This window comes from Balaenoptera musculus, chromosome 10 (genome assembly GCF_009873245.2).
Source record: "Balaenoptera musculus isolate JJ_BM4_2016_0621 chromosome 10, mBalMus1.pri.v3, whole genome shotgun sequence".
In the NCBI taxonomy this organism is placed as follows: Eukaryota; Metazoa; Chordata; class Mammalia; order Artiodactyla; family Balaenopteridae; genus Balaenoptera; species Balaenoptera musculus.
Genome location: NC_045794.1, coordinates 100,478,314 through 100,492,967, shown reverse-complemented (window position 1 = coordinate 100,492,967; position 14,654 = coordinate 100,478,314). Strand labels below are relative to the sequence as shown.

General features: G+C 57.3%; 1 protein-coding gene across 1 annotated transcript in view; it reads right to left on the bottom strand.

Annotated features, from left to right (window-relative positions):
• Positions 1-14,016, bottom strand: part of FBLN1 (fibulin 1) — an 80,788-nt gene extending 66,772 nt beyond the window's left edge. Inside the window, exon 1 of the mRNA XM_036866988.1 lies at positions 13,812-14,016. Within this exon, the coding sequence (XP_036722883.1) occupies positions 13,812-13,890 (79 nt within the window). The 5' untranslated portion in view covers positions 13,891-14,016. The remainder of the gene's footprint in view (positions 1-13,811) is intronic.
• Positions 14,017-14,654: the final 638 nt, after the last annotated feature.

Sequence of the window (14,654 nt, the reverse complement as noted above, 5' to 3'; positions counted from 1 at the left end):
GGGAGGAGCAACCGGGTACCGAGGCGCCCCCAGCGTCAGTTCCACCCGCAGCCAGGAGGGGGCGTTAGTGGCAACAGCCTCTGCTCCCGGGCAGAAGGTCACCTCTCGGCAGGACATTCAAAATTGGGCTCTAAGAAACGCCACGGTTTCTCACGGCTGGCCTTCCCCCGCCCCACGGGGTAAATCCCGCCGGGCTTGGCAGCGTTTCCTGGCACCAAGGGCCTTGGGTGTTCTGGTTGAGCTCATTATTCTTCCAAGGCCCGGCCCTCGGGGTGGCCCCAAAAGAGAGGGTCACTCCAGGGCTCAGCACGAGGCCGATGCGTCCAGAAACACCGGCTGCGACGGCTTGCCCGCGGCCACCTCGAGCACCTCTGCCGACAAACTGCGCCTGGAACACGGTGCCCTTGAGCTCTGGGCTCACCTCTGGGGAGACCCCGATGGGCGTGGTCCGTGCCTGGGTGAGGAGCCGAGGCTGGGCCGGGCATTTCTTGAACCAGGAGGAGGAAGGGCCTTGCCAGGCCCCCCAACGATGACAACCTCAGCCCCACCGGCAGCCGGGGGAGCTCGGAGCGGAAGATGTGCTGCCGCATCCGCGCTCTCTTGGGTTCCCCCAGGCTGGCAAGGGGGTCTGGTTAAGGATGACAGTCCACCCCCGAGCAAAGTCTGCCGGCCCACTGCCAACCGGCCGCTCGGCCCATCCCGACCTCAGCTGTCCCCCTCCACACTTCCCGACGATGCCATCTGGTGAACCTGGGGGGCACCGTGGGCTGGGGCTCAGATATAATTGGCATCACCGGCTTCCCAGCACCAAACAGCGAGGTCCCTCATGAGGGAGAGCCTCTTGGTTACCAGGGTGACCCCCAGGGGTCCCACTCATTCATTCGTTCCTTCCTTCGTTCTTGCTCCAATTGATTCTAAGGGAAGCATTCACGAAACGCAGGACCTGACCTGTCACAGATAAAACATGGCCTGTGGTTCACCCCCAAGACGACTGTGACCCAGCCACGTGGCCTGACAGAGGCCGATGTCCCCTGTGCTGTACCCCTCCACCCCAATCCCAGCCGGGCCCGCCTAGCTCTCCCGCCCACAGTCTCACCCCTCGTGGCTCTCACAGCCCCTCCGGTCCCGGCCCAACCCCCATCCAGTCTCTCCCCCGCTCCTGCAGCCCGCCCGCCCACCAGCCCGGCCTGGAGCAAACTCACAATTGACAACATCTGTCTGCCTCGCCCTCCCTCCCTCCCACCCACGCAGAGCTAGGCCTCCCTCTCCTGCTCAGCCCTCAGCCCACAGCCAGCCCTCAGCAGCTACAGGGGTGAGTAGGAGGAGTGTCCGCTTTGGAGCCGAACAGGCTTGGGCTCCAATCCCAGCTCCAGCGCCTTCTTGCTCTGTGACCCTAGGCAGGACGCTTCACCTCTCTAAGCCACAGCTTCCTGGACGGCAAAACGGGGCTCACAATACCTTCTGAAGGTGGCTGAGGAGATGGATAAAGCTTATAAAGTTCCAAGCACACAGGGAGCTCCAGTAAACAGTGGCTGGATTACACGTGGAAGGAACAAAGGGAATTTGCTTGCCGTTGCCCGTGAAGAATGGGGGAACCAAGGCCCCGTCTCGGGGTGCAGAATGGCCCAGGGATGAGTGGCGGCCCCTCGGCCTCTCTCAACTCTGAGAAAGGCAGGCACAGGTGAAGCTCAGACTCCTGGAGATGGCTCAGTGGGGCGAGAACTTTGTGCCCAAGCTGTAGAAACGTTTGGAAATGATTCCCACTGGGGAGCCTTGAGCACTTTGGACCTTATTCTCAGAAGGACAATGCAATGTGACATCCTTCGCTCAATCCAGAAACGTGGAACATCCCCGGAATGCCCCAGGCAGCCATAAAGCTGGAACTCCCAGTGGCCGGGGTCAGCACACCCTCCTTGGGCATGATGTGCCCCCTCCCCAGCCGGGGGGTTAGTTCCTGCTCTCCCAATCCGAGGGGCCACGGGGCGCCCACGGCCAGGCTGGACGGTGACGCAGCAGAGGTCAGAGCAGACAGGACATCACCGTCCTCATTGCAACAGCTGGACACATGAGGATCCCCGCAGAGACAGCCCTTCCATTCACCACCTCTCACCCCCTTAAATTCCTTTTTTATGCCACTGTGCCAGGCACAAGGCGTCACACTCTTGTATAGAAGTAGCATCGTCTCCAACCCACTCCCCCCTCTCTGGGCATCTACGTTACTTCCGATATTTCACTATGGGAACAAACAGCTCTGGGCTGAGCACCTTCATCTGTCAACCTTGTCTTCAGATTCTAACGATCCCAACTTGGCTATTCCATTGAAACCATGTTGAGTATGACGGTCTGGTTCTATGGGCCATTATTTATCTTTCCTTATGTCCTGTAGAACAATGGTTATATATGCAGCCTCGGGTTAAAATTACTTTGGGGAACTAACTTCCTTCTGGAGGGAAGGCTTTCTGATTGTTGTTTTTGGAAGCTGAATACCCAACATTGAAAGGAATCCTTCTTTTAATTTTTTTTTTATTGTTGATGACATTATACTAAGTGAAACCAGTCACAAAAGGGCAAACAAAAGGACTGTATGATGCCACTTATATGAGGTCCTGAGAACAGTCAAATCCATGGAGACAGAAAGTAGAATGGTGGGCGCCAGGGGCTGGGGGAGTGGGAAGGGGAGTTACTGTTTAATGCGGACGGAGTTTCCATTTGGGGAGATGAAAGGTTCTGGAGATGGATGGTGGTGATAGCTGCACAACAATGTGAATGTACTTAATGCCACTGAGCTGAACACTTAAAAAGAGCTGAAATGGTCAACTGTGTGTTATGCGTAGTTTTAAATTTTTTAATTGAAGTATAATTGATTTACAATGTTGTGTTAATTTCTGCTGTACAGCAAAGTGATTCAGTTATACATATATATACACTCTTTTTTAATATATTCTTTTCCATTATGGTTTATCATAGGATATTGAATATAGTTCTCTGTGCTATACAGTAGGACCTTGTTGTGTATCCATTCTATATATAATAGCTCACATTGTTATGTATATTTTTTAAATGCAGTTTAAAAATTGAGCTTTTGTGTACCATTTTGTAGCACCCTTCATTAGGAAAGGAATTGTACGTTCTGCCGATTAAGTCACTTGCCATTTTCAATCGATGTTGTTTTCATGCACTAATCTGAACACCGACAAAGAGGATTAATTTGGGAAACTGTATTTTACAACATCCTTGTATAGCAGTTTGGTAGAGAATGCAATGTTTTCCAAGGCAAGCTATGAGGCCTCAAATGGGAATGGTGAAAATGTTAATTAGAAAGTAAATTGTGGGACTTCCCTGGTGGTGTAGCGGTTAAGAATCCATCCGCCTGGGCTTCCCTGATGGCACAGTGGTTAAGAATCTGCCTGCCAGTGCAGGGGACACGGGTTCGAGCCCTGGCCCAGGAAGATCCCACGTGCCACGGAGCAACTAAGCCCGTGCGCCACAATTACTGAGCCTGAGCTCTAGAGCCCACGAGCCACAACTATTGAACCCACATGCCACAACTACTGAAGCTTGCGCGCCTAGAGCCCGTGCTCCACAGCAAGAGAAACCACAATAATGAGAAGCTCACGCACTGCAACGAAGAGTAGCCCCTGCTCCCGCAACTAGAGAAAGCCCACGCGCAGCAACGAAGACCCAACGCAGCCAATAAATAAATAAATATATTTTTTTAAAAAGTAAATTGTAACTCTGCAACCAAAATAAAGATGATTTAAAAGTTTAAAAACAAAACAAAAATCCCCAGGGATCGTCTCTCCCCCATGCATCTGGGGCAGTGGCCAGCGGAGGGTGGGACAGGTGGAGGAGAGGCAGAAAGACCTAAAGTGCAGACTTGCTCTGGCTTTGACCTCCTGCATCACTGCGGACACCGCGGCTTGTTCATTGTACCTGGCGGGTCAGGTCGCCTCTCAGTTCTGCCCCATCACCAAACCGGGGGTGACGTGAAGCCCAAAGAGGCGTCTCTCTCCTGTCCCCACTTGTGGACATGTCCGTCAACGCCCACCCTCAGCCTGTGCATCCTGTCACACCCCAGTGTGGCACCTTCTCAGTGCTGGTCCGCCACTCCCAGAGTAGGCGGGAGCGGCTGGGTCAAGTGACTGTCACCTGGGAGTGTGACAAGTCCTTTGGCAGATGGGGCCACGGAGCAGAGGCCGCTCACTGCCCGAGCCCAGGGGAGATGGGAGGGAAGGCTTTCTGGAGGTGAAAGGGAGGCCCCTCTTCCAGCATCACTTCCCCCAACCGCTCACAGCAGGAACTCTGCAACATCAGTGGAAGGGGAAAGAGGGACGGGTGTTCCAGGCTGTGGCCCCAGTCTCTGACACAGGGCACATGGCGGGGCTGGGCGGGGGGCAAGAAGAGAACCAAGGTGTCACCCCACCTGATGCCACACCTCACTGGTACCAAGGGTTTCACAGCAGCTGACAGCATCAGACCAACCAGGCCCACCAGCAGACGCCCTGGCAGCACCTCCCAAAGGGCGTAAAATTGAGGAAACCTCAGGCACAGACACCGCCATGTCTGAGTGGCCCTCCTAAATCATGTCACGAAAGCAACCTGGAGCGACAAGGCCATTACTGTTTCTTCTGTCCCCAATCCCAGGGAGCACTGTCACCTACCCCCACCCACCGCGCGCTTACTGGTCACTCAACGCCCGTCCTTAACAGCCCGTAGGTGCTCTTAAGACAGAAGTGGGGCTTCGGGCGAGTCTGGAATCTTCTCCCTCAGATCCTTTCCCTCTCTGAGAAGACACTTCAGCAGGGTACAGTTTTCATCTCTGGTCCCTGTTAATCTGACTAGATGAGACCCACAAAGACAAAATTCCTTGTCCTTCCAAAATCTGGGGCATTAAAATGCCCTCCATGTATATGAAATGCTGAGATACAAGATGGTGGTTGGTTAGCTCTCTATTTGGTTTTAATATCCTCATTTGGAAAAATAAAGAGTTGACGCCAGGCTCATGCCCCATCTGCTCCACGGCACTGCCTAAAGCTGCAGCAGAAAGTTGGAGGGCGTCCCCGCGGTGTCCAGGACCCGCAAGACTGGGAAGCCTGAGGTGCAATGAGATGCCAGCAGGGAATTCCAGCCCAACAGAACCACGCGAGACTCAGCCCACACCCCCAGCCCCTGCGGGGCCCCCCACCTCACGAGCCTGGGGAGCCAGCAGATGCCCCTCTTAGGACCCTTCCATGCGCCAGGCTCTGAGCTTGGGGCGAGGGATCCAGAGTCAGGACCCCGTTCTCAGGGAGATGACAAGCAACTGTCACCTGGTGTGTCCCAGTACTTCTGCACCATTCTGTATGACTGGGATGAGGACAGACCCATTTCCCCTCCTCAAGACCCCATGACCCCCCCCAGGAGGAAGCAGGGCGTGCTGAGTCTGCTCTTATGGCTCCAGGCCCTGTCCTCAGCACGAGAACGGCTGGTGCCCTCACACCCCCCGACACCAGCACCCGGCACAGGGAGACGGGGTCTCGGATAGAGCACCAGCTAAAAGGAGGCAGCAGGAGACAAGGACCAGAAGACACATCTCTGGGAAGGTGAGAAGAAGCAGCTTCTACACTGCTCCCTCCAGGCAGCTCACAGTGACCTCCTGGATCAAGCCCAGTGGACGTGTGGGCCGTCCTCCCCCTGCCCGCATCTCTACAGCATCCCCCTCTGCAGGACCCAACTCCCCTGGTTCTCCTCTCACCTCTCAGACCATGTATGCACACCTGTCAAGTGTCCCCTGCACCGGGCTTTTGGAAACTGAAGCTCTGCCAGGCTGGGTGGTCAAGGGTCCCTCCTCTCCTCTGGCTAGCTCGTTCACACCCACACCAGTACAAAGGTCCTTTCCTCCGGGAAGCCCTCCCTAACTGCACCCCCCAACACACACACGTGCACACATGCGAACACGGTGCAGACATGTTTCCTTTCTTTCATGGTTTCTTTGCTCCCTGAACTTCCCAGCAATTAGCACGAATAATTAACCGAGTATGTACTTGTGCCACGAGGGCTGGACAGGCGTCTCATTCTGCACCCTGCCCCACGGCCGGTCCAGAGCCAGCACACAGTAAATGTCCGTGAAGGAATGAACGGACGAATGATCTCATGTGATCCTAGCAACTCTATGACACAGGGGACGGGAAGAGATGAAGCAAGTTGCCCGAGGCCATGGGACAAACACAGAGGCAGCACGAGAATCTGGCTGTGACTCTAAAGCTCACATCCACCCACCGTAAAACCGAAGGAGACAGTGGCTTCCCCCTGAAGCTGGACTTAAAAAACCGGAGACTTTTCAGTTAGAAAAGTGAGGCGGTTAGTTCAGTGTCCTGCTTAAGATTACGATGTGAGAGCCAAGCTGCCTGTGTTCGAATCCTGGTGCTGCCACTTCGCAGCTGTGTGTCCACAGGCATGCTGCCTGGCCTCTCTGTGCCTGGGTGGGGTGGGTCTCACACCAATAATGGAAAATGGGGATAATGACAGGCGTGGCGCGATGGGTTTCAGAGAGCGGTCTCATGTCAAAACGAGTGGCGCACGTAGGTAACGAAACTTCCAGTACATTTCACTCAACACAATCCAAAAGGAAAAATAGGTTCAAGAAAAATACTGGCTCAAAAAAAAAAAAAAAGAAAGAAAGAAAAATACTAGCTCAGCCCATTAGCATAAAAACACTGATAGCTAGCATCTAAAAACCAGTCCTGGCCATGTCCCAGCTACCACCCATGGCTCTGGGGACTCCCCTGAGGGGGTGCCACTTTGCTGCTCCTCCCCCTCAAACTGCCTGGGGGGGGCTCAGTGCCGTGGTCCCTTGTCCTCTCCCCCCACTGCCCCCACCTCCCTGGGTGGCCTCATCCAGCCTCCCCTATCGGCCGAGACTCCCACACTTCTGTCTGCAGGCTGGTCTCGCCCATGAGCCCAGGCTCCCCCGGGACGTCTAATAGGAAACTTAAGGTTTCCAAACAGGACTCTGATCCCCACCCCTGTCCGGCTTCTCCACCTCAGTAATTAGCAGTCATCATGCATCCAGAGGCTGGAGCCAAAATAACTGGGCCAGGCTGAATTATTCCATCTCCCTCCCCCTCCACATCCAAGCCCTCAGCGAGTCCTGTCCACTCTACCTCCCAAACGCCCTAGATCTGCCCACTTCCCTCTGGCCCGCAGATCCCTCCCCCCCCGCCCCCCGCCCCCGACCAGGGCATCTTTGGCCCTGGACCCTGCAGGAGCCTCCGCCCAGCTTATTCCACCTCCATTCTGGTCTCCCTATAATCCATTCACCATGCAGCACAGAGGGACTTCGAGAAGTGTGAGTCAAGGAATGTCACTCCCCTGCTGAAGATCCTCCAGAGCCTTCCCCGAGCATCTAGGAGAAAATCCACAGTCCACACCCTCATTTTTGAGGCCCTGCACGACTGCCTTGCCCCTCCCGCCTTGGCCACCCTCTCGGGCACCCCCCCCCCCACTCGCCTCCCTTCACATCACCTCTCTGGTCCCTCTGGTACACCTGGTCCCACCTGGGGGCCTTTGTGCCGGCTGTCCCCTTTGCCCAAACGCTCTGCCCCAGGTCTTTTCACAGACGGCTCCTCGCCACTCACGTCTGAGCTCAAGTATCACTTGCTCTCACTCGCTACCCCCCTCCCCCGACACCCACTTTGAGAGCCACTCGTGTCCCACTGTCACAGTGTGTTACAGTCACTATGGCACGGATGCCCACGATACTTTTTCTTAGTGCATCTGTTTCTGTGTTTACTCTCAGTGTGTGTCGTGGGTTCAACGGTGGCCCCTAGAAAGATGTGTGCATGTCCTGACCCCTGGAACCTGTGCATGTGACCTTATTTGGAATAAGAATCTTTGTAGATGGAATGAAGTATCTCAAGATGAGATCATCCTGGATTATCCAGGTGAGCCCTAAGTCCCATGAAAGTGTCCTTAGAGATGCACAGAGGAGATGCAGGAGGGGGCCACGTGAAGATGGAGGCAGAGACTGAAGGGATGCAGCCTCAAGCCAAGGAGGGGTGCCCCAGAGCCGTGGAGGAAGGGAAGCCCTCGGACACCTTGATATCTGACTGCTGGCCTCCAGGACAGAGGGTTAAACTTCTGCTGTTTTAAGCCACTAGGTTGCAGCAATTCAGCCCAGAGCCACAGGAAGCTCACGCGGTACACAAGCTCCAGGATGCAAGGGCCTTATCTGGCCTGTGTCCCTGGGGCCTCTTCCACGACCTGACTCCTCAGTGAGCGTCTGCGGAATAAATGGATGCACAAGCTGACACACGACGGCTGCGCGACACAAGCTGACACACGACGGCTGCGCGACAAGCAGCTCCTCAGGGGCCACACCAGGCTCAGAGGAGACACTTGGGAAGTGTCTGCTGAGTAAAACTGAAAACCAGCCTACAAATGACACCACTTTGCAGCTAAGTGACCTCAGACAAGCCACTTCCCCCTTCTGGGCCTCAGTTTCCTCACCTATGTAAAGGGAGTGGGTCAGCTGATCTTCGATTTCCGTATCCCGATAGACAAACCAGGCCTCCCCAAATTCTGCTCAAGTGCCCATCACAAAACCCGCCCTGGGCCCCACTGGACCCACGGCTGGTTCTTTGGCTCTCACACCTTTGATACAAACCATGAAGAGTAAGATCCCAGTGGATCCAGACCCCTGTCTCTTCTGGTATTCCCTCTGAGTGGCCTGAAGCTGGCCATGCACGTAACAGCACACATCACGAACCCTTCACTGGGGGAAAAGAAGGCTCTGGGCCCCTGGCCTTGGGAAGGAATAACCGGGCGCCCTTGCCCATTGGATCCCCCAGGAAGTCGGGGACAGAGCTGGGCGGGAACCTAGTTTCCAGACTCCTGGCCCCGGCCGTGTCGGCCCAGCGCTCTGACAAGTTTCCTTGGCAAGGCCGGCGGCGGTGTCCCCATGGATTAAGCAGGAACATGACTTAAACAACTTCCAGGGCTGTTCTCTTCAGAGGCCGGGCCTGCCCTGCCGTGTCCAGGACCCAAGATCAGCCAAGAGTACTCTCCTTTACAGAGGTGCCAGGAAAGGGGCGACTCTCTATCCTGAGGACAGTTCTGGACCGGTCCCAGCATCCTGAGGCCACAGCCAGCCAACCCCTGCAGGGGGATGAGCACTACGGGCTCTGGTTCTTTGGGGGGCTCCTCGGCGCCACTCCAGATGGCAGGAAGGAGGCCCTGACGCAGGCCATACCTGAGGGAGAGCTGCGACCAAGCCAGACCCCGGGCTGGACAGCCCAGCCAGCACAGGGCAGGCTCGTCCACAGATCTGAACCAAGACGGGTGCTGTCGTCTGGGGGGCCACCTCCCATTAAGCCAGCTGCGAGCCCCTCCAGGGCCCAGGCTGTGGCTCCCACTTCTGTGGTCTCCCCCGTCACCCCCCATGGAAAATGCTTGTCCTTTCAAAGGAGCCCCTAGTACACACAGCACTCGTTTCTGGCGCTGAAGGGCCTGTCCAGCCGACTGGTTAGGAGCACGGGGTCCCGAGTCCTCTATTTACTACCACATCGTCCTGAGCGAGGACTGGTTGCCAGCACTGGATTTTAAACGCCCAAGATCACAGTGTTTTTACGCTAATGGGCTGAGCCAGTATTTTTCTTGAACCTATTCTTCCTTTTGGAGCCTGTCGCCCGCTAGAGTATATGCTCTGGGCCTTAGTTTACATGCCTGTAAAGTGGAAATAACAGTAGTACCTACTTCATGGGGCTGTCGAGAAGGACTAAGTTAGTAACTAAATGTAAAAGACTTCAATTATCATAATTTCCTAGGGCAGAGAGTTTTCATTCTGTTTTTAAGGAAACAGAGCAGAGAGCATGTGGGAGTCGGTCAAGCTCTCTCGAATCACTTTCAGGGCTGGGACCAGTCTCCTAACCCTGGTCAAGTGCTGACCCCCAGCAATGGGTGGGTGGGTGTAGGACCCTCCAGTCCCAGCCTCTCGTTATGACCAGCCTGGGGCTTAAAGGCAGTGACCAGTGGAAAGAGTGCTGGCCGCAAAGCACAGCCTCCGGTCCAGCCATGCCTGCTACGAGCTGGATGATTTGGGACAGATGCCTTGGCCTCAGCGCCACACCCTCTGAGCTCTGAGCTCCCCTCCAGGCTGAAGGGTCTCTGATCCCAGGAAAGTTGACATAATGGGTGCCCCCCCCCGCCCATTTCGTTATCTGGCCACATTTGAGACCATTACAGGGAAACTGGAACCATATGAAGCCTGCAAAAGCATTATTAATGAAATTGTTATAATTTGATGTTTTGCAAAAGAAAAACCTCTTATTATGTAAAACATACTGGCAAAATACTCCCTATCAGAACTGTTTTCCTGCAAAGCTGCTTCACCCGCAGTGTCCACTGCTCAGAGCTCCACCTTCAGAGGAATGGGGGGGAGGTGTGTGCAGGGTGTTGGGGAAGAGGCTGCTGGGGAAGGGGCTGCTGGAAAAGGTGCTAGGCACGGCGGTCTTTCCCAAGCATGAGGAGGAGGCAGAACTCCTAGAAGTCCCACGTTCTCTCTCACCTTCCGGACCTTTGTCCATGCTGTTCTCTCTGCCTGGGACACCCTCCCCACCCTCCTCCCAGCCCTCCTTCTGTTCCTTCACATCCCAGTTTGCATGCTGCTTCCTCCGGGAAGTCTTCCCTGACTCACTCCCAGTTGGAGCTGGTTTGTAATTGTTCACTTTTCTGGATCTCCCAGGAGATGTGCCCCATGGGCAGAAGGGCCAGGTCTCTCTTCCTCCTTGCCGTACCCCCAAGACCTAGAACAGTGTCTGGCACAGAGCTGGCCCTCAGCAGATATTTCGCGTACAGATGATTGAATGCCTAAGGAGGCCAGCTGAGGCCACTCTGCATGACCTTTACCAACACGGCTTTGGCACTCGACAGCTGCCGCAGGTTCTGTGGCCCTGTTGGGCCTCCTTCCCAGCTCCTGGCTGGGGAAATGCAGTTTTAGTAGTGCAATCTTGGGGAAAAGGATACTGTCCTATCCTACTCTAGGAAGGGAACATCACAAATAACAGATAATAATAATACAGCTACCACGACAGGCATCGTCCTATGTTCTCTCCCTCAATCCTCCAGCCAAACTAAAAAGTTGGTCTCTGTTATCTCCATTTTACATATGAGAAAACCACCAGATCGGTCTGTGGTTCTTTCCTGAGGGATGACAGGCAAAGATGTTTGCAGTCCCACAAACGCTCCTGGCAGCCTGCTGGGTCCCAACGGTGAGTCACGCTCCCCCGCCACCATCAGAGGCAGCAAATGAGCCCAAGTTGGGAGTGGCCTTGGGCAGTGCCAGGAGGGGTCGTGACCCAGAGCTGAGGCTCCGCAGGAGAGGCCCTGGCACTGCACCCCCAGGGCACACTGTCACGCTCCAGCAGCCCCATCAGCCTGCCCAGCCCCTGCCACCCAACTGGGAAACTTCTAGGAGCGGCAGCGGTGCCGCCACGTGTCTCCAAGCCAAGTCCTCTCTCCCCTTTGTTCTCCTCCCAGCGATGTTCTCTGTAATCAGTCAGGAAGGCTGCCCGGCTGGAGCCAGAGGCCAAGAAGTCTTGGAGAAAACACAACCGTCTTTCTCAACACCGTCCTTCTCTCTACTCCCGCCCACCCTGGCTCTCAGGAAAACCCAACTGGACAGATGGATACAGGACAGACCGGTGGTTCCAACTCTGCCCCCTGGCACAAAAGTCCAGCCCCCTTCTGCGTTTCCGTGGCCAGGTCACCAAATGGGTTTCAGCAGATTAGCCAAAAGGCTCACCATCGAGGCCTTTTCCATGATCACTTTTAAACTGCATGTTTCCTCTTGGACCCCGCAGCTGTACGGAGGGTGGGGACAGTGTCACCCTCGCCTTACAAGGCTTCAGGGAACCTTACAGCTTCTGAGTTTCCAGGCACAGAAAGGAACCAGGCAATTTTCTAACTCTCTCTCCCCAAACCATACTAAACTTGTTGAAACTCAAAAGAGGGACCTCCCAAAAGAGACAAAGGACCACAGCACTCTCATCAGTGTGCAATTAAGGTTTCCTTTATACACTTCAAGTTAGGACCTTCTCTATGAAGAAGATGGTTGTAAACCATCAGTCAGGCTTCAGCCTAGCAAGTCTCGGTGCTCCTTCAAAGCTGGACACTGCCAGGCTGCAGGGGACCCTTCTCAAACAGTAGGCAGAAAAGAACAGCGATGGAGTATCTGGGGACTCGGGCTCAGGAAAGTTCAACTAAGCTTTCTCTCTGCGCTTCAGTTTCCTTGGGTGTAAAATACAGGAGGTTCCGGGGCCCCTTCCATTTCCAACAGGAGTCTTGTGTGGCCCCCCAGTCTAAGGCCCCCCTGGGCTTTCACTCCAGCCAGGGGTCACCAGAATTCCCTTCTTTCCCTGCCTGCCTGACCAGCTCCTGCCCAACCAGCTCCTGCCCAAACGCCATCTCCTCCAGGAAGCCTCCCGTAAGCCCCAGGGCCTGGGATGGCTCCTGCTGCCAATGCTGAGCCCTGCACCTCCCCCCCCACCACGAGATGTCCCCCCCAGACATGCCCAGGATGGAGCCGATGCCTGGAGCAACCAGAGCTCCGTGAAGGTCTGCTGCAGGGAGCCACTGAGCCAAGAAACCTCTGCCCAGCTCTCCCCCCCGCCCCCCGTCAGCCTCTCCGGGAATCCCTGAATCCTGGCAAAGCATTAGCTGCGACCAGTGACCTTTGACAGAGGAGGAGGGTGGTCCCCAGAGAGTTTAAAAGAAACTCAACTAAGCCAGAGATAAAGAATCTGGGATGCCAAGGGTGGTCGGGGCTCTTATCTGGGCCTGGCCCCAGGAAGGCTGGCCTGGCTAATGACTGATGAGCCACGGGTCAGCAGAGAGGTCAGAGGTCATGGCTGTGATCGGCAGGGCCTTGTGGTCACCCCCGAGGAGCTAGGCCTTGAGGATTAAGGAAGAAAGGATGAACCGGGTGCTTGCCATCCCAGCGCTGTCAGTCCCAGGGCTGGGAGCTCTGGGCCACGGGTCTGCTGGTGGAGACCCCCCTGGCAACCTTCTGCCACCAGGTGGCTGGGTTTGGAGGTGGCCTGTCCCCAGCCACAGCTCAGTCTGGAGCCTGGCAGAACCCCGTGTCTTGAGGTCCTCGGTGTCTCAGGTGGGCAGGCAGGGGTCTTCACACACACAGCCATGGCCCTGAACACCTTCAGCCCACTCCCTTCCTCTCTGCTTTCTTCATGTCCGCCTCCTACCCCATGACTGCTTTTGTCTCTTGGGCAAATTACCGTCCCCGCTGCCCAGCAAGCTGGGTACCACAGCGCCTGCGCAGGGGTGGAAGTGGGGGCAGTGGGAACAGGTACGCCAGGGGCACTCCAGGTGCAAGGAGCAGGCACGGGGTGGCGCAAGGTCGGGGGGGGGGGGTCCTTGGCAACCACCAGCCAGCCTTCCTCTCCCCCAGCCCGCACCCTGGCCCCAGGGGGTGGGTGGGCGCTAGGGTGGGCAGGGTGGATGCGAGAGGGCCGGCAGGAGGATGTGTTTGGAGGGATCCGTCTTTAAAACAAATTCCCACGTCAGCGAGGTGATCAGGACCGAAGCCAGGAGACGGGTGGGGGGGTGGCGGGAGCGTCGCCGGGGCCTGGCGGCAGCGCAGCACAAACACCGCGAGGACCGCGGAGGGGCGCAGCGCCGGTCGACGCTTCCGGGCGCCGGCAGCTCCAAAAGTCGCACGGGGCGCGGGTCCGGGCGGTCGGGGTGTCGGGGAGTCACTAACGCGGGGGCCGTGGGCTCGGGGCGCTCCCTCCCCCCCCGGCGCGCCCCCGCGCCCCTACCTTGGGCCGCCAGCAGCGAGAGGCCGCCGAGCAGCAGCAGCGGCAGCGGGACCCGGCGCGACGGGGCGGCGCGCTCCATGGGCGGCGGGCGGCGAGCGGCGGGCGGACAAAGGCGCGGGGCGCGGGGCGCGGCTCTCGGCTCCGGGCGCGGCACGCGGGCAGCGCGGGCTCCGAGCTCCAGCCGAGCCTCCGCAGCCAACGCAGGGCCCCGGCCGCGCGGTTCAATTATCCCGCCCCGGAGGAGGGCGCGGCGGAGGCGGGGCCGCGGGGCGCCCGCTCCCCTCCCCCCTCGACCGCTCCCCGCCCGGGACCTCCGGGGCCCTCCCTCCTGGCACCCCAGGCCCGAGGGGCGCGCAGGCCCACGGCCGGGCTGGGAGCAGGGACCCCAGACTTCCCCCTGGTGGGGGCCGGGGAAGGGGGGCGCAGTCGGGCGGGAGGCACCCCCCCTCACCCCTCACCCCCCCCTGCGCCAGTGAAACCCGATCCCCTCCCCACCCATCGGCCGCAGGGGCGGGCTGGGTAGCAAAGGTTAGCTCCGCCCGACTCCGCCAAAAGGGAAGTCAGGCGGCGAGGGGTCCCCAGGGTCGGAGGCGCCTTCTGAGGGGGAATAAGGGTGGTGACCATTCGGGGGTCTCCCTGTGGGACCCGGCCCCCGAGTAATGCCCCGAACCCGCGGTCTGCGGGTTTCGCGCCTTCTCCAGCCCTGCGCGCGGGTCGCCGGGGGCTCTGCAGGTCGGTGGCTAACTCCAGGTGTGTCCCGGGCTGCGACCTGGCTCTGCCCTCAGGGGACCGCCAGTGGGGCGGGCAGCGGACAGACTCCACCAACATCCCAGCGTCCGTGGA